A 25,625-nucleotide genomic window follows, 5' to 3' on the forward strand; every position below is an offset into this window, starting at 1 on the left:
GCGACTTGTGGTAATGGAATGCGCAGTCAACGGTTGTTTGGTGGCGAGGCGCGAAGACGTGCGCGGTCACGTGACATAAGCATTAATAGCCCCGGGCCAAATTCGCCGCAAACCTGTTCGTGTTTGGGATGATTCAGTTTTAATAAAACCGGGTTTGGAACTTGCCTTTTTATGGCTAATGTGTATTTTAGATTCTCGTCACAGACAAATTTGGAATTTCAAACTCTGCTTCTGAACTTTGACAGCTTATTTTTGTAAATTGTAACACAAACACATTGTTAGTCACGTGATTTTGAAAAAGTTTGAAAGTAACATTTTCAGTGCTACAATGAATGAGTTTGGTAAAAGACAATTCACGATCATCCACGAAACCCTTAACAAGTTCCCACGACATCAACGCTTCAGCGCCACCAACCGGTTTTTCCGTGACGTGACAAACCCTCACGCGGTGAACTTGCAGCTGTTTGGTTACAAATACATTACCATGGCAATATGGAATAGTGAGTTGCAGACAAAGCACAAATGTTTCAACCAATTATAGTGGATCTAGTTAACCGACAAGATCTCATCACCAAGTGCAGTTGAGACTGAAACAGTGATCACGACTGCCAGTACCTCACTGATCAATATTGGCTCATTTACTTCTGCTAAATGTATTAGAATATAAAATGTTTTCAATTTCACTTGAGATAACAGGTGTTTTATTCAGGCCGCATATCAGTATTAAATCCCAAAAATCTAGTTTTGAAGGCTATCACCATTAATACCCATACTGAGTGATTTGCTTTTTTGCCAACAACAATTCCTGTGGTCAGTGACCCATGAAGATCTACTGGTACTATTCATAGAGAAAAAAAATTGATTGCAGCTGCATCCGCCAAAACACAGCAAGGATCTGAGGAGCCTCCAGGAGGATCTTTTGTCCTATAGGATAGCAAAAACAGTCCCAGGGGGCAACCAAAGCAACTTTCCTGTGACAATTTTTTTTGCCATTGCGTAGAAAAGGGTTAGGGCCAACATTAAATTGCAAATTGGATGAGGTTTTTGTGATTCATTTTTTCGCAAAACCATCTTACATTTTTTTGCAGCCAATTTAGCTAAAATAATGACTGATCGGGGGCCTAAAAGACCCCTAGGTGGTGCTTTAAGCAACTATCTTGCAACTAATTTTCACCTTACTGCGTAGCCAAGAGGCGGGCCTAACATAAAATCACAAATTAAGGTATACTTCTGTGATTCAATTTTGAGCTACATCTCCTTGAACATTTTGGTGATTTTTCAACTAAACTTTTCGCAGCACCCTGCACCAAACGTCTGACTGACTGAGAAGAGCAAAAAATGCACTAAAACTGCACTAAACACGCTGAAAATCGCCCTGGCTACACCACGTGACTTCTTGCTCATTCAACCAGAAAATTGACCCCAACGCATCACCGGTTGCCTTGTGACGGAACTGAGACTATCTATGACGCAGGTACAAGACGGGCATTCCCCGCGGGCAAAACTATTTTAATATAATTACTGATATGCGGTCTTCAGTACTTACATTTCCAATGAAACTTTTCATACTTATTTCACAAATGGTTAAACTTTGAGGAAATTTTCTGCTAATCTGTTTTAGCCCCCTCTCCCATTTCTGACAGTTTGCCTTCTGAATTATTATAAGGGTAACTGAAATAAGATTTTACAAATTGATTTTTAAAGAATAAAGATTTATTTTCACGCAACTAAAAAACGCTGGTAGTGCAAACCCCGTAAAACATTGTTTTCTCTCTGAAACAAAAAACAAATTCAGCTTGGGGAAACTTTTACAGCGCTCATGAGCTGATTCACCAGAAGTTTACTTGCAGTTTCTTTGTTTCCATCAACTTTTGGACGGATTTTATAATTATTCGCAGATTGTGCCATGATTTATTGCCAACAAACAACTTGGTAACCACGGTTCAACACAAAATTAATGGGCGCATGTTGTAACTCGCTTTGGTTTGAGGTCATTAGTTGGAATACGCGCAGACAACAACCAACTTTCATCTTTTCAGGGTTACTTTATTACACACAAAAATCAAATGTAAAAAAAGAAAAACAAGCATGATTCAATACGTCATGAGGGGGCGATGGGAAAAACACGCATGATTGTAAAAAGTGAGTGCAGAAATCACTCGTGGTTGTCTTAAAATGAAGCGACCATCACATGGTGGAAAGTGACAAATTTGAAGAAATCTTGGAGTTTGGAACTCGAAGTGAACAAAACGTGGGTGTGGAATTTAATTGTCGATAAGTTGGTCAATGTCGTCTATGATTTGCTGCGTCTCCTGCATGCTAACTTGACCGTACTGCGTAGGGGTCATTGACCTTGCCTGAAGGTCATCGACCCGAGATGACCCCTGGGCCACGGCGAGGAATCGTCGGTGCAAAAGTTCACCATGGAGCGAAGCTGTAGAGCGCCTCTTAGCGGCGGTAATGTCGCTTTTTGCTGAAGGGCTCGTGCAGCGACTGTTGGATGAATAAGTAGGATAATATTGCGGTGGTTGCTGCCGCACGTGGGCGATAGAGTTATGTCCGTCGTGGAATAAATCAGAAGCTGAATGTTGACGTTGAACGTAGCTCTGTCCGGGTAAATATGAGGTCACGGTTTCGTAGTGTTGGGGTTGATGTGGGGATCTTGCGTCCATGCGGTGTTGGTAGGGCATCGTGTAACTGTGGGCGTACATTGCATCGCTGTAGTAAGGTTCAGATGCATGGGCGTGGGGGTAGTTTGGCTCGATTAGGTAACTTGCATCTGATTCGTCATCTTGGTTCTCCAGAACTGAGTGGAGAGGTTGGGTTTCACTGATCGTCTCCAGACCACTAGGTGTCATAGGGCTGCTGTTAATTATTTGCTGGTAGTTGTACGATGGTGTGTTACAACGTCTGGGGTCTACGTAGTCATCGGTGGTGTTTGGAGAATCTACGAGAGGAAAATGTACATTGATGGCTGAACATCGGAATGCACGTGTATTGTGATAGTGTAAGAGATGACACAGGTTATCATACAAACATATGTCCCACTATTTGTGTTCAAATCGTAACCTCCGGTTTCTATGTTGGTTAAACTTTCATTGACAAAATCATTTCAAACATTGAGTTCAGGTTGAATGCATTCCGGAGCACTCACCGTAGACTGGAAGCCAGCACTTATCGCTGTGACCAATTTCCCTGCAACTGATCGTGCAGTGAGGACCAAGGTCGCTACTCCCGTTAAGTTCCATCACTGCCACGTCACAAGGTTCGTCATGGTAATGAACAACCACAGGTTTCGGTTGTTGTTCGTGCTGCTGCATCGATTCTGTGAGTGAAGTAACAGCGGTCAGTATATTGTACATTATCCCGGGGTTGTCCGGGCAACCTCCTGGGCACGGATCATTTGCCGAGCGCCAATGTAAAAATAACACACGTGTTAAATAAGTTTGTTGTGGCTCACCTTTGTCCTCGTAACTTCCGGTGTCATGGTCACTATCCCCCCTCCCACTGTCACCATCTATCTGTGGCGCCATCTGGTGGACGCTATCGGAGCGAGCGTTGGGCTGTGACAAAAACATTGTTATTTAGTTAAAATCGTTTCATATCTTCATCGTGTATTTAGTCGAGAAGGCCGCATTTATGACAACGTAGTTCAGAGGTTAAAATCTGTTTACTTTTATATCAAACAAATATATTTCGATACAAAACATCGTCAGCATTTACGCAAGACTCAGTTGCTTAGCAGTGTGATATCTTCATCCTCGTTTCTTACCTTGGAGAAACTTGTCATCTTTCTTTCGATTGTTCTTTGACTCAAATTGGAAGAACTGTGTGATATCGGACTCCTTAACATCGGCTCTTTGACGTCACTGTACAATCTGTTACGTAACAATACCACATTACAAACCAATCGCTTTTTGCCTAATTTGATATTATCCAATCAGCGTACCGTTTGTCTCCGTTCTGTCCCCAGCAGACGCTGTTTAAGTTCGAATCACGTGATGCCATCAAATGTTTTGATGACGTCACTGCTACATCATTGGTGAGAGTTCCTTGGCTGGCGGTGAGTTGCCATCCTTTACGTGTTTCAGCATTTCGACAATTGTAAGTTCGAATTTCCTGTGGAATCAAAGTGAGTTTAATCATCTTTGTTTATTTATTTTAAATACACAGATAAAATGATGCAGGAAAAATTAAGGGAATCTGAGAATTTCAGCGAATAAGTTGGAAACGAAGTTTGCAAATTCAACTTCGTTATATTTTCTTAAGCGATACTGGTGATGTAAACAAGCATAGGCGTAAAATATCAATTGAAAAGTGACTACAGATGTTGTTTTAACCAACCAACGATATTTGAAACTTCTTTGCAACTGACCTTGTTCTCCCTCTTGCATTTAACTGCGACCCCAGTGAGGACAATGATGAGGAGGACAGTTGCAGCAGCCAGGGAGGCGATGAGGACGATAGTGAGATCCCCGGTAGCAACATCCTTGTCAAGTTGTTCCTGCATGGATCTAATCTGATGCAGAGCAAGGTCGGTAACCTTTACATTAAGGATTGTGTAACCGGCAGATGCAGGAAGTCCAGAGTCGTGAGCCTGTGTAAGGGAAGACGTGTTAGACGCTGATTGGTCAATATTTCTATCACGTGACATCAAGGCATGTTTGATTTAGTATTTATAGTTGGATCTCTGGAGATAACAATTTCGGGCTGTTCCTTCACAAGACGTAAGGGATATCATCACCATTGTATAATTAATTGTAAAATCCCACATAGTTTATGTACGGGGCTGTCGAAGTGTTCAAACGCACGTAATGATTTTTTACCTTCAGAGTTATGTAGTGATCCCCCAGCATATCATCGAGATGAGGATTACTGAAGTTTAGACGAAGATCTCCTGTTTTCGGATCCACAATAAATTTTCCACCAGATTTTGGCTTCTTTCCGTTTTCGAGCGATATCGAATATCGAACCTTTTCATCATCAGCATCTATAGCCTGGAGGAGAAATAACGAACATTTGTATAAACAATGCAGCGGGTATCATAGCACGGGTTTATCACTTTATCTGTCCTGGAAGCAAATTTATCAACCGAAAAGTTTCAGATAATCTGTATCAAACACAAATGTCATATTATGCAATAAAACTAACACTCGTAGTTAAGCACCACGGTTGCATTAAAATGGAAATGATTCAGATTTGATTGACAAGAGCTTGCAATAAAGTTCGAGCTTTTGGTCATTGTAAATAAGATCCAACCTTGAGTGTTGTGATGACGTTTTCACTCTTTATTGTTGCGTAAACAGTGGAGTTGGAAACGGAAGGATTCGTAAAAATCGGTTTGTTGTCGTTTACGTTTGTGACGTCAACACGCAACGTCACCTGCGTCGAACGTGGGGGATCCCCTTCATCGCTAGCGGTGATCTTGAGCTAAAGTGAAAAATAAAATCTTTAGTTTCAAAAATTCACCGATGGAAGTAACGCGGTTGACATATCAGTAAAAACAACAGATTATTTAGCATAAATAGAAGTGACAAACACCAAGTAGATGAACAACAACCAAACTCACATTCCAATCCTTCTTCTTCTCGTAATCAAGCGCTCCTATCAGTTTCACGGTTCCTGTTTTTTCGTTGATTCCGAAACAACTATTCCCTCCATCAAGACCATATCGAATCACTCCGTTCGTGGAAGGGACGATCCTAGAACCCTAGAATCACAAATTAATTATTATTGGAAAGTTTAATTAAAACATCGAACGCAATTTTCGAAGCGAGAACACAGGAAGCAGACCGACATGATTTAAAACTTTAAACCCAGTATTATTGCAAGGGGATTTAGATGTAATCTATCTGTAACTCGATAACCCCAAGTCCTCGAGCGCTGTCCACACCCCCCCTCCACTTCCATCAAGACGCCCAAACTGTGTAACTTTACCCCCGCGAACGATGGGTTTAGCGAAGTGCAAATGCCGCAACCTCTCCCCCCAACAAACTTACGTGCACAAGTCGATATGCAGGTTGGTAAAGGCGGTCACGGTCCGTCGCCGTCACCACGGCAACCGACGATCCGATCTCGGTGTTTTCAGCCAATCGCAAGGGAGTGACGTCATCGAATATAGGAGCGTTGTCGTTCCGGTCGAGCAAGTACACGGTCAGGTTCTTATTCGAACATCTTCACAAAGAGGGGGATTGTCACGAGGTGTTTTAAATATTTCATTGCATTTTTCATAACATTAAAATGTTTTTGCATGAAAACAAGGATTTTATTTGTTTAGTTGTTTATTTGTGACGTATCAGTGACGTATCTGGGCGCGGCGTTCAGTCATTTCACATGATCTCACCTCCTCGGTGATCCTCCATCACATGATGTGATGTCAATCACGAAACCCGGTATGCTTTCACGATCCAATGAGCGCAGTGTACTCACAAATCCTCTCTCGTCCATTTCAAAGAATCCACTGACCGGCTCCCCCACCACAGGGCTGACGTCACTAGCCATTGCGTCATTTCTGTCAGTTACGGTAGGAAAACGAAGTGTGCGAGTCGAGATTGTGGTTCTGACGTCACCGTTGACGCCATTATCTGCGTCATCAGCGGTGATTTGTGCAACAATAACTCCGTCTTTTTCAGATTCTTGCAGATAAGCTGCAAAATGAGAAGAAGAAAAATTAGGAATAATTTACACAAAAACCTGAGACGGAAATTTATTTAAGTTTGGTTTATTTTTTGTGAAATGTTAAATTTATTTCGCTTCGTCACAAAACACTTTCACGCTCTCCAGCGCCACATACCGGTCCCTCCTTCAGTTGTGACTGTGATCGCGATTTGAATAAAAGGGGAATTATCGTTGACGTCAACCACACGGATTTCAAGAATCATTTTCCCAATTCTCGAATTTTCACCACCCTGGTCTCGCGCCCCGATTGTGATTCGAAGTCTGGAAACAAACATTATGACGTAACAATCGCAATAATCCACGTAAAATCATCTTGTGCCTTTTTGAGATCAAAAAGTTTGTGTTGCTGAATTCAATTTCCCGTGTTTTAGTGAATGTGAATTAACACATTGTATTTTATGAAGAATTCAAATGTTTCTATGAATGGAATGTGAATATGTGAGATACATACCCGTTGTGTTTCGCATGGTTGAGGTGACGTCGTAAATATAACCTTCCGGTGATTGGATCTACCCGCACAAGGCCACGTGCAACTCTCGAGTTCCCTCTGGTGGGAATAAAATATCGGATCTCTCCGAACTTTCCGCTGTCCGAGTCGTGCGCTTCAACCGTTGTGATTATTTCGTCAACAGGCAAACTTTCCCTCAGGTTCATCGTCACCATCTGAGATGGGGGAGAAATACATGGGGTTACTTGACCACGCTCGATATGCGGCAAAATGCGATTGTTGTATTTTCTGGTTTAAAACTTTGTTTAATTTAGCTTCAAAACGAAACAAAATGGCAAGAAATGTAAATGTTTCAACTAAACAACAGGAGAGGTTGCAGATTATTTCAAGTTGCAACAATTATCGTAGAAGATCTTTCGAGTTCGATTTTTAACTTGCGCATGAATTATGGATTGGGAGATTGGAGACCAAAGGTGATATCTTACTGGCTGAGTGAAAACAGGAGTGTTGTCGTTCTCATCGATGACGTTGACACGGAAAACAGCGGTTGTCATTTTATTAGGAGTTCCATGGTCAGATGCTTTCAACGTCAACTCGACTTGATTCAGTCGTTCATGGTCTGTGAGGAAGTTCATTGTCAAATTTATGTTTCAACTTTAAGCAACCAATGTTTAACACAATAAATTCCAGAGAAACAAATTCTTACCAAGTTCTTCCATAACCACAAGTTCCAGTCTTGAAGCGTCAGTTTCATCTTTATATTCGTTGATCCCAAAATACGAGTTTCTTTTCAGGCTGTAGCTGATCTGAGCGTTTTCGCCTAAAACAGAAACAAAACTTTCCTACTTTGCTCAATTAACGATAAATTCCCCAGGAACAAATCTATTCAAGCAAAACCGAAATTCTGTCCATCCCCAAATGCTTCCATTTTATATTCAATTCAAAGTTAATATGAATGACCCGATATATACCGAAGACTCACCAATATCTCGATCCGTTGCCATGAAACGATCAAGACTGAACCGACTTCCAATATTGGCGGATTCGCTTATGTTCACAACGATCGGATTAACAGGAAAAACTGGGCTGTTGTCGTTTACATCGGCCACATCTAACTCCACGTTGATAATTTGCAGAGGTTCGCGGCGAACAACCTTTTTACAAGATGGCTATTTAAAACACCAAGATCGCCTATGCTAAAGCGATTGAACACCAAGATCGCAAATATGCATTTTCACAAGTTTTGAAATTTTCCTTTTCACATTGACCACAAATTGTTACCAGCTGTAACAACATTCCATACCTTCACGATTATGACACAATCATGGATGTCATCGACTCCACAATCCTCCTCTCTATCCACTGGTCTGTTCACGGACAAAACTCCCGTCCATTCGTTCAAACTCACCCACTGTGTGTCACGTGCTATGACGTCAGAACCTGACATCATCACTTGACTACTCAACGTAAATCGAACGTTGCCTTTTACGTCCTTCTTCAAGTTATAGATTTCGGAACCTAGGGTAAAAAGTATTTCAAGTGTTCAATTTAGTGTGAAAACAGTTGAAGAAAATACAATGGTTGGGAAATTCATGCTACAGACGTTTCGATTGTTTTTTACAATCATTTTCAGTGTAAAATGAAGGTGAATTGGAAATCTTGTTCGTATTAAAGATAAATAAAACCGTCAGTTATGTTCCTAAATTAAAGAAAAATTCTTTAAAAACTCGAACAGTTGAAATCTTATCTAGAATTTGCGCAGAAAAAAATTGTGAAACTTGTTTTACCTCTGCTTTCTTGTTCCAAATACGTCCGTCTGTATGTCTTAATAATTTGCTCTGCAGACACGTCACAATGCACAGAGATTGTGACGATGACAGTCAGTAATAATGACGCAACAAAACACGTCATGATTACAGTTCAGCTGCAAAAACAAAATGGGTCTTATTAGAAATTGCAACTATTCAATAATCGCCGAAACGATTTCAGAATGGCACAAATGAAATTGCTCCCACTTAACCTATCAACCAAAGCGCGCGATCTGGCGATTGTGAGTCACAAAGCGCGGCGTTAAAGCGATTTGTCGTAATAGCAAAATGGATCGAAATAATTTGGAACATTTTTCAAACGGTTGACGCCCAGTGTAGGTTGGTAATTTACGCGAGGGTTTCAATCCAGACGGAGGAAAATCAATGAGGCGATCTGGAGAGTTGCAAGCTGCGGAAACACCAGGAAACCTGATATCGCCGCCTACCTAAAACGATACGCGATACCTCAGTATTTCTGACTCTGTTGTAATAAATCGAATTAGCGCTTTTTAGTAAACGACTGAAATATTTAAATGAATTAAACACGAGTCAGTATCATGACTAGGAATTCGTTGACCATAAGATGAGCAAAATGTTCGGCAACGAACCGCACTTCTCGTTTGTGGTAATCGTGCAAATTAATCCATTCCTGCTATTTCATCTTTCACAAAATTTTACGACAAACTTTCATCTGATTTCAACTCAAACTAATCAAAGCCAAACACATCCTGTCCATATTTCGAGCATTTCCATTCATTTTCTTTTACACAAAAATCGCCAACTCATGCAACAAGATTAAATCCTGCCCACTCAAGTAGCCCGAATAAGGAGGAAAACATGCCCGACATTTTGTTTTCCCGTTCAGGCACTTCATGGACACGCCATGTTGAAAAGCACTACAACAACGCGACAAACCAAACCAGAATTTTCAAGCAATTTTTCGCTTGGTTTCATGCGAGGTTAAGAGTTGACTTCTGGTCCAACCCCGTCAGGCCAGACGACGCTTCCAACTCTACCTTCCCCTTGCACTGGCGGCTTCACCAAAACCCACAGAAGGTAAATTTGTCGCACGAAAGAATTTCAATAAATTGTGAAAAGATAAACGACCTCGCATGGAAGAATCTCGATCCATTCATTGCACGCCACGTGTGGCAATGTGAGAGGGTCGGCTAATAACGCCACTCAACCCTGAACTTGGGATGCCACACTAAATTGGATAATATTCTCTACAAAAATACCCTCTTAAATCAACAATCCAATGCCGAAAGATTGATTTTAGCTCGAATATTTTCTGTGCCGAATCTTCATGTAAAATGTTCTACAAAATGCAGCTTGTGCAAAATGTTAGATTGGATAAAAAGGAACAATTTCGATCCTGGAAATTTTCTTTCATTAAAACCGCTTAACAATCTTTCAACGACTTCGCACCCTTAAAAGCTGAGCCATCACCTTTACAGGGGATTAACGGTGAGATGAAAGTAGAGCGTCGGCTTCTACAGTTATAACCGCGCGGTCTCGTGTGAAGTCCAATCACTTCACAAGTCCATCAACAAGTTGACATCCCGCTGAGGGGGGGCAGCTGGCGGAAAGATGGTCGCTCCCTTGCGGCAGATGCTACGTGCTATACTCGATAGGGGATTAACCTTTATCGTCGTATTAAGATTTGGTTGAGTGGCTGCTGCAATGCGCATGCGCAATGGCGCCGGCATCGACTTAATTAATTGACGTCTTGGTTTACGCGGATGCAGACAAATTATCGCGAGTGCCGGCTTCCGCGTGGCTTGATTAATGGAATTGAATGTTGAACCCGTCGATACGTCGTAGCTTAAAGCGACTTTATTAACGACCGGAATCATATTCGTGACGGAAACTTTAACGCAGCAGTTTCTACATCACGAACGGGTGGTCGGCAATATTTTTCACGACAACATAGAGAAACACTGCTAGTGTTTGGGACTCAGACCAGAGTTAAATCAGCCACGACCACCACGAAGCTGAAGTCGGCGCTTCTTGGGAAAGTCGATACGATGTTTAACTTCACGCATGAGACCGCATTTACGGTCAGTGCCTTTCCCTCAAACACATTTCTCGACACTTTTCTCACTGTTTTAAAACGCAACGAGATACGACCCAAACACTGGTGCCTTCATTTTTGCGGCTGGTTTCAAAATTGTTTGAGAGGAATCGAAAACTTTGGGCGACACAATTGTCTCATGGAAAATTCCACTCTCAAATGGTAACGCATTTGAATACAACCCTTACTTCAAAAGTTTGTTTCAATAATTTTTTCTTCCCCTTAAACTCGACCTGGATAACCAACCAAAAGTTCTTCTTCCTTCCACTGTCAGTAACAGACACCGGAAAATGACATTTTAGGGCAAGAATTGCTTCCATAAATGCCGTAAAATTACATTAACCCAGTTGAGGGAAGAGCGACCTCAATACGTGTGCAGTGAGGTGGAAAAAGATCACAAGATAATCTGATTCCAGAGCTTGTCTGATTTTCGAAGCAATCGAAGCCTAAACATATTGTGAAAAAAACACCGACTGTGTGCCTTTCCGCTTTCTTCCTAACCTTGGAATTCCACTAAATCTGTTATTAATTCAAAATGCTATTCTATCTATTCTTTTTTTCCCAATGCAACCAGCAGAAGCAACAACACAGTGCGAGTTTCTTAACCTGTCGTATTCCAAAATCTTTCTGCGAAAAAAAGATCTTAATCCACAGTCGGTAGGAACACCTGTGAGTAGACGCACGCCAAATTAATCTGCAACCTAATTACAAGGTATTAGTAGACGATTACGTTCCTAGACACGAGACCGTGTCTTAACTAAACAGACTCTAGTCTCGTGAACACAGACGGACGTCACAAAAGACAACGTTAGTACGACATATTTTTACAGAAGGAAAGGATCATCTTATAATTCCTGGAGCCAAATCAATAATGTCGGTTCTGTGGTGCCCAGAAGACAAACAGATGTTTAGAATATCAACTACCTACATTATATACCAAGTTGTACAAGTAAAATACATTTACTGACTTAACTGAGATTAAATTTAATGCAACAAGTTTCACAGCACCCAGCGTCAAACACAGTTAATTTGATACAAATGGACGTTAAAGCAATGTAGAATGTCTTTCTATTTGCGTCCCGTCTAGTTACAGAGGTAGGTTTTACAAAATATAAACCCAAAACCCCAATCTAACCGAATCGTTTTGAGGTAATTAGGTTTGGAAGACAGGTCAGTAGCGGGGGGTGCGACACAATCTCAACCTGAAATTTAATAGAATCGGCTCAAAATTCCCCGTGGAGTTGTGACCCCCTGCCTTTGCGCAGCTGGATTTTGGCAGCAATTCTCGCACCTTGCGATGCTGTCTGAGTCGATCCAATCATTACGTGAAATCTACGTCACGTACAAATTTCCAACCACTACATACGTGTATATCAATAGCTATTTTTTTACAAGAAAGTAATCAATACCTTTAAGTGAACGTATATTTTACTGCAGTTCGCAAAAGTGCTTTCTTACTCAAAGCAAGTTTTTTGCACCGACAACAAAGTTCATTTTATCGAATACTGTCATATTCTGTCAGTATGCTTTCACAATTTGATTTGAATCTACGCTTTAAATTGTCTGACATTGTATGGATTACTGCCTCAAGTTTCTGACCTTCGCCTGAAGAAAACTAAATGAATCCTGCCAACACCTGCTATCCATCAACTGAACAACTTAACTTATCACTATGTTTTTAGGAAGCGCCACCATAATAATCCACCAGTGAATGACGTAAAAATCAAGTTTGAATCGTAGCACGGTCCATTAGGTTGCTCCTAATTCCACATCCACAGACAAATGGTGGTAATTGACGTTCAACAATTAGACTTAGTTCGAAACTCTCTGTCCCTCACAGCTTGTCGGCCATTGTTGTTCATTGCATTATGACGTAATAGAGCGTGAAGGATTTGGCGGGAGACGGGCCGATAGAAATTACATGCCATATTGTCCAAAGCGATACAGTTGCCCATTCCCATGAAGGAACATACGTGTCGGATCCAAATCCTTGCAAATACACAAATGAAATGATTTCCCGCAGAAAATATAAAGATACGCGACAAATGTGTGGACGGTTCTGACAAGCGCTTAAACCAAGACATATTTCAAACATAAACATCTCAACCTAGTGGTTATTTAAGTCTGTTGGTCAGCGAAGCCCACATGAAGGAGACTAGTTAAGGATTTGTGAAGATGGCACTTGGGATGGCTCTCGATTTGTTTTGAGGAAAGCTGGTCACACGATGAGCGCGGAAATCGATATCGAGATGTTCGCGCGTTCACTAAAATCCGAACAAATTAACATCAGAAGGAGTCGCGATGTTGTCGGCAGGTTTAAGACAACAGAAACCGAACAAACTCTTGTCCAAGCACTCAAGGGTCATCGCTTGTTTTCAACAGTTATCTGTGGTGCTACAAACTAACACATGCTGTTCTAACTCAACTACAATGCATCGCATGAAGGACCTGCTTACTACAACACAACTACACTCTATAGCGACTTTCTGGTTTGCTTCTCCTTACAAACGACCACTTGTTTAATCGAACTGGTGCTTTCAATTAACAAACACGTTGATTGTACGTCATAATCACTCGCGTGCCGTATTGGTGTGAAGTCATAATTGCCCAAAACAACTTTCAATTTAAACACTGCCGTTGGCCTGTTGCTAATCAGTGGTTTCACAATTATAAATTTGTCAGATTTCAGCCCAAGCGTGAGGAGAAAAAATGGGCGATTGCGAACAACCCGAGCTTACGGTAGCAAAGCAAACAAAGCTATGAATGCCAGCGTAATTACTTAATTGGGCCATTCATGTGTTAGCCGAAAGGGAAATATCCATTTTATCCCGGGACCAAGAAGTGTTCGCTTACTGGCAAGAATTTCTGACAGCCGAAACCTTCACAACAATAAATGTCAAACGTCCACGCTTGTGGGAAAACACGAGAAACGGCAATCAAACTTTCCAAATTGTAGGACGTGTCGGTTTACGAGGTGTCAAACATTCACAATCTGACCAGTTGCACTCAAACAAAGCAGTCATTAAAATTTCTTAACCTACATTAAATCAATTGCCGAACACTTAATACCTAATTGCACACTTGGCAGTTTGCAGAGAGGTTATCACACTTTTAGCTCGATTTCCCACCGGGTTTCCAACGATTTATAGCCAGGATTACTTAAAACGTCGGTTGTATACTTGAGTTCTGGTATATGTGTGTCAACTGCGCTTTGGCGTCCATCTTGTAACACCGCGCGCTCTAATAGTTGTCAAAACATTTCTAAGCGGCCTGGATTAAAAGGACGCTTGACGAAAATGCGATAAAGCACTCCCTTTGATCTGCTCCCCAATAAAACTTCGCCTGGACAAGTGGCAGTGCTTTTAGTTAAACAAATGTGATGACTAGCTCGTATACCAGGCCCTACTACACCCGGTGTTGAGGTAACTAATGCTGGGGGTTTAAAAGTGTGTTACGCCAAAATAAGTTCTCCATCTGTGTGGCAAGAAACATGAATTTTGCCGTCATAACTTGGTTTAAAACCGTGTAAATTGTCCCGATTCCCTTCGCATTCGAATTATCTCCCTGTGTTGAACCGACTTCTCGAATGCATTACGTAACACAACAACATTCTAGAACTCTCGTCGGAATACAATTGGTTTGACCCCAATGACACGAGAGCAGTGTGTATTCGGACAGCTGCGTTTAGTTGCAACGCATCTGTGTTGAACGGCTTTCACTTAAACAAGGAAATCTCACCTTCCAATATATGGCGGTTTCCAATCCTCTGCACAGGCGACTTCGGCTTGGGTGAGTTCGGTTATTCGTGAAACTTAATCAATAATCTCCTGACAGGGTCGGGCCACGGTTTAATTAAGGGTGCAAAATTCCTATTGTGTCTCAACAAACAACCTTTGTTGTGAAAGAACAAGCTTGAAATTAAAACAATTAAAGTTTAGGATGCAAAAACGAACGTCGCATTGTAACTTGCAAAACAATTAAGTAAATCTACACAGTGAACCTGAGTTTATCACATTTCAATATAAAACCATAGCAGTTTTAGGTTGATTTTAATTTTCGTTATGTTCCCAAAGATCATGAATTAATTTTGCATTGAAAATCGTTAAACTAGTGTTAGATACAAACAAGCAAATTCACCGCAAATATTTACTTCAACAAACACAGAAAGTCTTGGAAATGAGGTAAGCCCAAACCCGATCCTAATCAAGCGGCGGGAAACCGCGACTACGAATCGGGGGGTTGAGTTTTGACAAGACTCGGTCCGTAAACCAACATTATGATTGTGAGTGTGGGTGTAAGACAACGGTGGCACGGGCACACCTCGACCTAATACCAACACAAACGCGCGATGAACGGGGTTTAAACCGAATGTTGGTATGACTGCGCATTATAACATCTGTCAAACCCGCGATAAGTCGCACCTTTCTGTAATCGAACGTCGGGAACAATAGAAAGCGTCAACCGCTGTTTGTCTTCTTCCAACACAAAAACAATCCAAACCTCCACCAAAATCTTACAAATATACAAGGCGCACGAATATTGATATTTTATATAATATAAGCAACACAAGCTGTACAGCGCACCAATAAACATTGCTTTAAAACCTCTCATGCTATTTACCGAGCGAGAACTCAATCTCCACGCGGATGCTGCGACAACCTCGCCTGCATCTGTCTTTGGACAAATAAATCAAGTCTCTTACCCTCGCTGACCATTGAATGCAAACACGTGCCACTAAACAAAAAAGAGGCTTCCGTATTCGCGAAACCTCTACAAGCTGCACAAGTGGTGTTTAACGCTAATCCGAACAAGGGAACGCGCGCGCAATTCTAATTGCAGACTAACTGCAAGTGGCTCCTGCATAATTGAAACCAACCAGGGGATGTTAGTCGCAAAAATTTCAAGGAACCGCCTCCAGTTTCTGGTTAGTTCGACTGCGAGGGAATGAGTGAGGAAGTATTTAGTCAAACGGCAAATATTAATGACTGCCTTGGTGGGAGGGGGTACTGCACGCTTGCGAAGTGCGGCTCGAATACAAATCGGTTTTAACTTCTTTAGGAAACGCAAGCTTGCATAACTTCACTTTGCACGAAACAATGAAGTGTTTCGTTGTTACTACACTTTACCATTACATGGCAGCGCAGGGGAATATCGGAATTTCTCCTACTAACCCTTCCTATGTTAGTCTAAATTGAACACTGAACGTCGACCACAATTCCTTAACACAAAATCTCAATCTCACTTTCCTGTACAAAGTAGAGTCCGTTCAATACACGTCCTTAAATCTGGATCACATTCGGTTCCGCGTCACCCGGACTTCCAACGATAAACAACTGCCCAACCATCGGGTGGCTCGGGGATAAAACGACAACTAGGGAGGGAAAAAAGGTTCCAGGCAGTCTGGGCAGACCCTACGTTCGTCAGATTGACTTGAAATCACGCGACGACACGCGGCGTTTCCAAACACATTCACTCAATGCATGTCTGGATGTTGTACCAGACGTTAACCGTATGTTTCAATTGCTTTCCAGTGAATTACATTTGTCAACAGTTGATAGTTTGTTTAAACTGCGCTATGTGAGACTTGTATGTTCAATGCTGGATGTAATTCCACGGCTGCTCGTCTGTGTGTGCTGATGATGGTGATTCTACCGCGCGTCGAAACTGGTAAATTGGTAAACATTGAAGCGTTTAAATTGCAAACACATTTCGCAACAAGAGCCAAACAATTCAGAACAGACTTTATATAAGAAAGTGTTCAAATGTTAATGGTATTTCACCGCCCATGGCTCAAAATATTAAATGCTTCTTTACACAATACATGTGACCTATTTTAGTTCAAAATATTCAATTTGCTTCCCCACTTTCGTTCGTAAATTAAATGCAACAATGCCGCAACTACTTTCAGCTTTTGCAACTTGGGTTCACAAGAGTTTGATGCGATTTGAACTTTAATCCAATATAGCGGGAATATTTTATCGATAATTTTGAGCTTTGACGAAAATAGTTGATCCAATAGTATCCCTGGCACAACGCTATATTGTTGCATAAGAAACGCTTACGCAACTCAAAAATCGGTTTTGTAACTCAAATCTCAACTCTCGTTAAAAACTTTATAATCAGTGTTATAAAGGTTTTACGTATTGATTTTCTTGTGCAAAATATATTTCCATATATATATGACACTGCCTCATCTTTGTTACTGCATTGACTTTGTCTCTACTAAATAAAGCAAACTTTTAACGCGCGGTGGACTGGTGGTAACTAAAGCAACTCCTCGTTTTGCAACTGGCTCGATTCCAACAATTAATGCACTTACAATGATGCAAAACTCGACTGCACCAAATCTCCCAACTGTGGGCTGGTTTGAAACAAGGCAGAAGTCTTAAAGCACGAGGCAGCGGAAGCGAAACTTGCTGCAAGGGAGATTACAGACGCCAACCTCAAAGTTAAAACGCCGCCCGTAGTTTGGCGAGCTCTGCAATCAGCAAACATCACTTCAAGAGGCGAGTTAACACCTTCGCTAATTAGAAGCGCCGCTCGCATCTGTTTTCTCCAACGTGTGTCCCATGTATTGAATTAAACACACGGAACACAGGGTCAGAGGTTGCGTCATTCATTTCCGCTCAAACTTCAATGAAACTCGACACATTTTTGGGGGGTTATGTATTATGAGACCTGGAATAGACCAAACAGAAGAAATCGTTTCCAAACTTGGTTTAAAATAATTTCTTTGACGGAAAATCAATTAGTTAAATCCGGTAGCGGAAAAAGTTCAACCCGACCTTCCGTTTAGTATCGTAGCTATAGGATAACCTAACTGCAATTTGGACAGCATTAAGCACAAATCGAAGATATCGTTATTCATATCTTAGTGTTTACAGAATATCTGCAATTTTATTTAAACGCAACCACAACGCTTTTAACTTTGATGTCGTTGAAAAGTCTTGGCGTGTTATGAGCAAATGTCATCATCAAAATTTCCGTGTGTGACCTTCAGGAGCCACAAATTCAATTATAATCACAAGATATTCACAGATGCAATTTTAAAGTTTTATGATTTAACTTCACGTATATGCTCTGCATACAGAGCAAGATGGGTTGTCATATGGTAAAGGACGGGGTACAGCCAATATTGATAATCTACGAATTAGTGACAATGGTGATCCATCATACGTTGTAGTGAGATCGCAAACTTCAGTAACATTAACTTGACCTTGGGGGCCCTTGAGGGGAAGAGGGAGAAAAATGAGTCTTCGCAGACGAAATACGACAAGAGCAAATCGCGGTCGTTTGAATTACCGATTTTAAAAACAAACAAGGAAAACAAAATCGTCGACAATCAAATTATCCGGTGGTCCAGCGCCAATCCTGCTTGTCAGGGAAATGAAAAATTCATGAATGTAATTAATTACACGAACCGTCACTTAGAGAAAATCCATAAAAATTCCTTTTTGTGATTTTTTCTCTGTTTTGAACTACGGTTGACCCAGATCTGGTATTTTGGAACGTTTTTTAGTTCGTTGTTTCATGACCCCAGGCCACACAAGGGACACCTGTGTTGTCCTAAGGTCAAAGCCAAGTTAATTTGAAACAAATGTTTCAGGTCATACCAAGGTTAAGAAAAGGTTAACTGGAAACGAAGGTGATGAACGCAATTTCACAAAACATGAACAGTTTTTTTCTAGGAGTTATTTTTTCCCAAGTTTGGGAAATCGAATTTAAACTTCGCAGAGTAAAAATGTTTGGTTCGGTTGAAAAGTATCGAAATTTCGCCCGACTTTGTGAAAGCGTCAACATGTCGTTAATAACCCAATTTTCATGTGAATGGAAGCAGAACGCGCAACAATGGGTCCACGCGTTATTAGAACATTGTTGCTATGCGACTCGCGACAATCTGCGCTTTTCAAGTGAAATGTACGCGCGTGATTACTTTTGTGTGTAAAGATTTTAAAGACCGGGTTATTTGGTGTGATTACATGAAGGTTATATATTGTTACAAGCAGAGGTCGATCAAAGCGTGTTGCTTTCACCACTGCAAGGAAATGTTGTATACAACTTATACGTGCACGGTTTGGATTGACACTGGATCACACAATACGAAAGATACATAGAAAATCCAAATGTTTTTTGTTCTGTACCAGGATCAGTAAAATTAATGTTGTGTTCTCGTTGTTCAACTTGGGTATTCGCAACAAAGCAAAGTTGTTGCAGAAACATCCACACGATAATTTGTTGCCGAATATCGATTTGTGAAATTCATCAAGATCGCTCAACGCGGTCACGGGTCGGAAATAAAACCGCGTTAAAGTTATTTCTCGCCTTGAGGGTTTTGGAAGAAACAAATTTCCGTTTACGCGAGAAAGGGGGAATAATTATCGGGTAATTTGTTGCGGGGGAGGAAAAAATCGAAACGAATCTTGTTACCGAAGGCTAACGTTTCTAATCGTGCTTGATTTCGAACGTCAGTCGCGACTTCCCCGATGAGAAGGCGATAAAATCTGATGTCGCTCGCGTCGACGGAGTTCGAAATCGATTCTTCTATTAGCCAATGGAAGCCAGATATCCAGCCTATTGATTGGTACGTGGTGGAGTCACGTGACAAAACGGTGCACTGATATTGGTGGAAAAATTTAAAAAGTGAATCATAAAATATTTGGAAAAAATGTGAATTAAAAATATTGCATGCTGGAAAAGGCAAGAACAGCATTCAGTAACAAATAAATTATACCATATTAAATTAGCCCTATTCCTAATGGCTGAAGAAGCGCTTTTTAAGCGAAACAAGCCTTGTGCAAGAATGTAACATTGCATGTGTGGAAATGTACAACTATTTGGTAAAAAACGTGGCTGATTCTACTTGGCTCGGGCAATTTACTGCGAAGCCAAGAAAGTCTTGATTGAGGAGGAAACCTGGGAACTTGGTCGGATTTGCAACAAAAACAAACTCTTATCGGTGATCGCTTTAACATGAGAAATACAGCGGAAGAACTTTCCTTTTTTCGTGCTTCTTCGTCAAAGCGATTTCTTCAGCGCATTTTGGTCACAATGTTAATTGAAGAAAAGTCAGAATCGTTTGACAATTGTTTGTTGTAAAAACCGTTAACGCGACACAAACACTTTAATTTTCGTGGGAACTTCTTCCGTCAAATTAATTACCAGAACTTCGTGGAACGAATCTCTGTTTCCGATTGCGAGGCCGCGAGAAAGTGGGCGTAACCTAACTCACGTCCCTCATTCACCAACCTATGTACAAGGCGGAGCAACAAAGACTGATAGAAAGTCCACAACACGCTTTGTGACAATGGAGCGCTTCTCGGGTTGCAGCCACCTCACGAGTGCTTTCGTGTTCCTCGTCGCGCGCCATTGTTCCGACGATTCAGGGTTTTTTGTCCAGATTACCTTCCACCAATGGAGTTTACACCGAATACGTGTAACTCAGTTTGATACAAACAGAGTCAGTTAACATGTAAGCCCCATATAATGCTCCTTACTCCATAGTCGTCCCACTACATTAGTTATGGGTGTAAACACAAGTCGTGTAGTGGCGTCGCGGCCGGTTGGAAACCTTTGCTTGCGGCTCTCGCGCCTGCTTTTGTTTCGAACGAGTTATTTCGGCGATCAACATATGAGTGAATGAGGGAATAACTAGAGTTCGTTTATTTCCGTCTAGATTTCATGTTTTCGTCGTCATCAATCGACAACCAATGCTTTGTTACCAGATTGTGGTTAAACAGAAAAGCCGGGGTTCGAGAAAGCGTGGGATCGACTTTATTCCGACGAAAGTCTGTTTTTACTTTACATTGAAAGCTTTCCTCCAACCAATTCCCCACATTTAAGACCAATACCAACAAATTGTTAATTAAATGTTTTGGTTTGATTCACATGTTTATTGAAACTCTTCAATACATATTAATTAATGAAGCAACTTGTGTTTAACAAATGATTTGAAGCGTTTTGATTGAAGAATGTTATGCATTCAAAGCGTTCGGGGCCAAGATAAACAATACTGAACTGTATGGCAACATTTACTTGATGAATTTCCTTTTAATAGCATCCAGAAAGTTTATTGAATGCGAGTAGAATCAGACGAACCATTCCCGTGATGAACATGCCTTTGAATCAGAACAAAATGAACCAAATTATCCAAGCAAATTTGACATATCTGTTGCCGGCGTTGACGCGCTGAACGAAAAGAAGAGTTTTTAAAGCCGGTTATTGATAAGACTTGAAGCGTTAGAATTGATTTAACGCTGCATCCAGAATTACGAGGCCATGTATTAGTGTTGGAACCTTTAAGAATCCGTTGGCAAGAGAGGTTGAAACAGAACCTGAAGAAATTTGTCGTCACACAGACACGGAGCTTATGAAATATTAATCCTTTGCGTAATCACAGTGGAAAGGAAAATGCCAGGAATATTTCTTGGACAGTTTCATGTTGAAAAGATGTCAACAATCCAGGGTACACCAAATCGCGAGGTCCCTTGTGACTCCATTGGATGTAAAATAATAAATTATATTTGGGAACGTTCCGTCGCAACTTTAAACATAGCAGGTTCGTCTGTGGTTAATTCGGCGTCGCGCTGCGTGGTTATTTCCGTATCGTTTCAAATACTGCATTTATCGAAGAAAACTTGCATTGATTTTATGTTGCGATAAATCATGTCAGATATCCTTTTAAAAGTTAATGTGGCAAACGTTATTTTACTATAAACTGTATTATTGCAGACAGAATTGCTCACATTGAGTATCATCGTCATCACTACAGACAGTAAACAATATAACTTGTTTTTTAACTGTAGCATAAAAAAAAAGAAAAAAAATCACTCCAGGGCCTCAAAAAATTACGACATACTCTTGTCGTTACGCATGACGGGTTACGATCGCGCAAGGTAACCGGTCGTCACGGTTGGGCGCGCAAAAACAGAAGTGTCGGGTTTCTGGTGGCAAAAACAAGTCGGAGAGAAAATGATTGTTTATGCCACTTGACTGCGCGACGACTTGTTAAAAACCCGACTAAATTTAATGCTTCCATACCTTGCTTGATCCTACAAGAGCCCACTTATTTATTTTAAAGTGTTGTCGAGTTTACCAACGCTAGGGACGAAGGAATGTGACGACGGGGTTTGTTGTGAACACAGTTCTGTGTTTTAGCCAAATAACTAATTAACATATTATAGATTATAGAGTGGTTGATAAAAAACTTCTAGATTTTAGCACGAAATCCCGTTTGCGACAACAGAACAAATAAGTGGTTCGAACCCCAAGGGTAAAACTTCACGCAAATGTTGTGTTTTTGTCCGCATGGCAACTGTTGCCTTGTTTCGCACGAGGAAGTTTTGAAGTCAAAAAATTCTTCAACGCAAACCTGCTTTTCACTGACCACCCTCAGTCCCAATTCCTCGCGTTAACGTAAAGGAGTTTTAAAATACCTCGAATGCAAACGAACCCATGGCGTGACGCAAAGATTGTTAACAGAAGAAATTCTTGGGAGGGTCGAAAAGTTTGACTTCAGATATTGTTGAAACCTTCTATTTTGAAACTGTGGCCTGATGACCCGGATGTAAGTTGTGATTTATTTAACATTTTACCCAAGGTCAAATTGATGGAATTTTTACTCTCGGTATATTAGATTATTTAATTTGCTCAATGCAAACCTCTCTAAACAAATTATGACGAAACAATCACACTATCTAGAATGTTGAACAAAATACCTACACACCATTAAAACCCACCAATTAAAATAGCATAAAGTAATGAAATATGGAATAAAATGGCAAATTAAAACCACATCCTTCCCCAGTATCATGAAATATATGTAACTATGTGTACCGCGACATCTAGCGGCACTAATAAAATATACACTTGGCCACAAGTTATGGAACAAATAACATTATGTTTTGTTCAAAGAAATTCCGAGATCTGAACTTGGAATTGGAAGGGCAAGAAGTGATCAACATGAGCAAGTGTAAGAAAACATCTCTTCTGTGTTGCTATGAGGTGACGTTATGTCCAACTACAACTCAGTGTTTTGGGCAAAATCGTTTGGATTGAAACCAAACCCTCCCTGACCTTGCGGTTGACCTTCACCCTGTTGCTGAGAATCCTCTCGTTTTTCTCCGATCCGACCAAGATATTTCGAGTTATCGTTGCCTAGAAACAAGATGCTATCCGGCCCCTCTGCAACATCCGTCACCCAATCATGGACCATCCCTGTCGGATCATGGAAGGATTCAATCGGAGTCGCGTTCTGGTGAATTTCGGTGATCACGCCGTGATATTCGAACGCCAAACTGCAAAAAACGCCATAAATCTTTATCAGCAGTAAATATAGGAAATATTGAGTTGATTGACGATTAAAATTGTTTTAATTTTTAACCTGAAAAACTCACCTTCTGTGTTATTTCATTTTTTCAAACATTTTGTGTGTCGTCGTTCTTACGTCCCTAATGTTTTATTACGTCACGCAAGATTTTTAACCACAAACCACCAAACTAATATTTTGTCTCAAGCGAACCTTCTAAGCATGAACTCGGGAAGCAAAGTTCCAAGAAGTTTCCTCAGCCACGAGAAAGATTTCACCTTCGTGAAAAAATCATCTTTCACGGCGTGAAGCGTGAGCCAGATGCTCACCCTCCGGTTGGATCTCAGCTTTCCCGGGAGGGCGGGGAAATACGTGTGAGATACGATCTCTGTGTCATTGAGTCTCATGACACTCACACGCCCCCTAGCGGTTTCGGATATTAAAAGTTCTTCGTTGTCGCCTGTGATTTCTATGGATGTCGGAGTGCACAGATTTTCTTTTATCACCATGGAAACGTTCTTTAGGAGGTCGAAAGCAATAATTCGCCCCGTACATTTCCCTGAAAACAAATCGGTAAAAAGCAATTTACATTGACACTAAATTCCCTGCATAATTTTAAGCTCAGCCGATGTCGTGTATTTAACACAGCTATGTCAAATAACATTAAAAAAACTATTTTTTCATCAACGTTAATACCTTCTAAAAGTTGCCTTGTGAGCGATCCACTCGGATTATCCAAACTGCTGTCCAACATATAAATAATTCCCTTCTCTGACATGCAGAAATCAGAAAATGCCTTGATCGGGGGTTTAACGCCATCTAGCGGTGTTAAAATTGCAGATTTTTTCTCCCTAGGGTCAACTGTGTGCAATCCGTGCTCGGAATCAGCAACGAATAAAAGACCCATGATGCATCTGATTGCTGGAGGAAAGTTGTACAAGAAACAAGGTTTTTGGACCACAAAAAATACCAAGAAATCAATGTAAGTTTCTACTAAAAAAAGTTAAATATATGTTTTTCCATTATCTTTACCAGATCAACTCTTATGAAGTTGCAATGAGCGAATAGTGGTCACACAACAAGCCATGATATCTTTTCCAACACAGAACAAGTTATACCGACGATGTTTCCCGGCAAGTTGATCAGATATTTTGACTCCCCGGCTCCTGGGACTCCATTCTCGTCAGCTTTCAATGTGAAAATATTTCCGCTCGATTCGGCGACGTAGATCAAACCGCTTATTGGATCGTACGCCACACACCGGGGTCTATTCACGTTGCCACCCTGGGTTCTAAACCGCAGCAAAAAAGAAAACGAAAATGAATCAAAGCCACAACAAAGTACGGGAATAAAGATCTTTTGTATTTAAAAAAGCCAAATATTTATTGGAACCAGAAGTCGGTTAAAATTCTCCACAAATCACAAGACCTACCCGGTTGGTGGTGGAAGAAAATGCCTACCTTGAAAGGCATTTTCAAAGCAAAAACTCATTGTGTTTCTTTAAATTTGAACCGTCAAATGTGTTCAAAATAGGGTTATTTTATCTGTCAAAGCACAATTCCTGACCGATTTAGAACAGAAACCTTCACAAGTTTTGGGGTCCCATATTTCTAAGGACATTTTAGCGCGATAACTTTTTGGTCATATATCACAGATGACCTTCACAATTACGGAATATTACTTTACTTCATTGGCGCCACGTTCAAAAACCATTTTTCTTAAATTCCCGGACGTATGAATGAAAGTATGGCAACCCTAGTTTACAACCATCAACCTCTAACCTGCGAGCATTTTGCAGATCTTCGTTTATGGCGAACGGACCTTCCCAAGTGACGCTCTTGTTGATGTAATCACCCAGAGGTACAGGATCCATTGATGAAAAGGACAAAGCAAGCACACAAACCAACCCAATCATGCCAGCCACAAATATAACAGGGGGTAGCAATCGACGTGGGTTCAACGCCCATAATATGTAATTTAAAATCTTTTTAACTCTTGACAGTGAGAATGTTGATTTCTTCTTCTTCTTCTGACCGTACAAAAGCTTCCCCATGATAATTTATTTGCGGTGCAATCTTGTGGAAAACTAGGACGAATGCAGTCGACAAAGAAGTTATTTGAAAGCCATCGATGAAAAGAAATACGCAAATATTTATAAAATTTAATGACTTTTGCAAAAAACATTCCACTGTCAAGAGATCGCATTAGAATATAGTAGTTGTAATCGAACCCGCCACTTGCCCATTTGTTCAATCGTAAATGTCAGACACAGCTTAGCAAACCCCAATAATTTGGCACTCGTACACTATCAAA

General features: G+C 40.9%; 2 protein-coding genes across 3 annotated transcripts; both read right to left on the reverse strand.

Annotated features, from left to right (window-relative positions):
- Nucleotides 1–1,810: 1,810 nt before the first annotated feature.
- Nucleotides 1,811–14,915, reverse strand: LOC145913520 (protocadherin beta-16-like). Of its 2 annotated transcripts, none has more exons than XM_083001221.1 (19): nt 14,747–14,915; nt 8,914–9,050; nt 8,430–8,644; nt 8,109–8,280; nt 7,833–7,946; nt 7,612–7,745; nt 7,130–7,341; nt 6,794–6,939; nt 6,344–6,647; nt 5,992–6,174; nt 5,570–5,702; nt 5,260–5,430; nt 4,827–4,997; nt 4,376–4,597; nt 3,950–4,119; nt 3,773–3,878; nt 3,461–3,563; nt 3,155–3,325; nt 1,811–2,947 (listed from the first exon to the last, which is right to left on the reverse strand). In XM_083001221.1, exons 2-19 carry the CDS (start codon nt 9,035–9,037, stop codon nt 2,265–2,267), a joined length of 3,534 nt encoding a protein of 1,177 aa, XP_082857347.1. In that variant the 5' UTR covers nt 9,038–9,050; nt 14,747–14,915; the 3' UTR covers nt 1,811–2,264. The 2 variants fall into 2 exon arrangements, with proteins under 2 accessions (XP_082857347.1, XP_082857346.1); XM_083001220.1 differs by having other exon boundaries at nt 1,813–2,947; nt 5,570–5,710; nt 6,000–6,174.
- Nucleotides 14,916–23,024: 8,109 nt separating this feature from the next.
- On the reverse strand, nt 23,025–25,365 carry LOC145913736 (uncharacterized). The gene is made up of 5 exons (XM_083001484.1): nt 25,094–25,365; nt 24,431–24,603; nt 24,009–24,233; nt 23,526–23,871; nt 23,025–23,301 (listed from the first exon to the last, which is right to left on the reverse strand). Exons 1-5 carry the CDS (start codon nt 25,363–25,365, stop codon nt 23,025–23,027), a joined length of 1,293 nt encoding a protein of 430 aa, XP_082857610.1.
- Between the last annotated feature and the right edge of the window lie 260 nt (nt 25,366–25,625).

Source organism: Ascidia mentula, chromosome 9 (genome assembly GCF_947561715.1).
Source record: "Ascidia mentula chromosome 9, kaAscMent1.1, whole genome shotgun sequence".
NCBI lineage: Eukaryota > Metazoa > Chordata > Ascidiacea > Phlebobranchia > Ascidiidae > Ascidia > Ascidia mentula.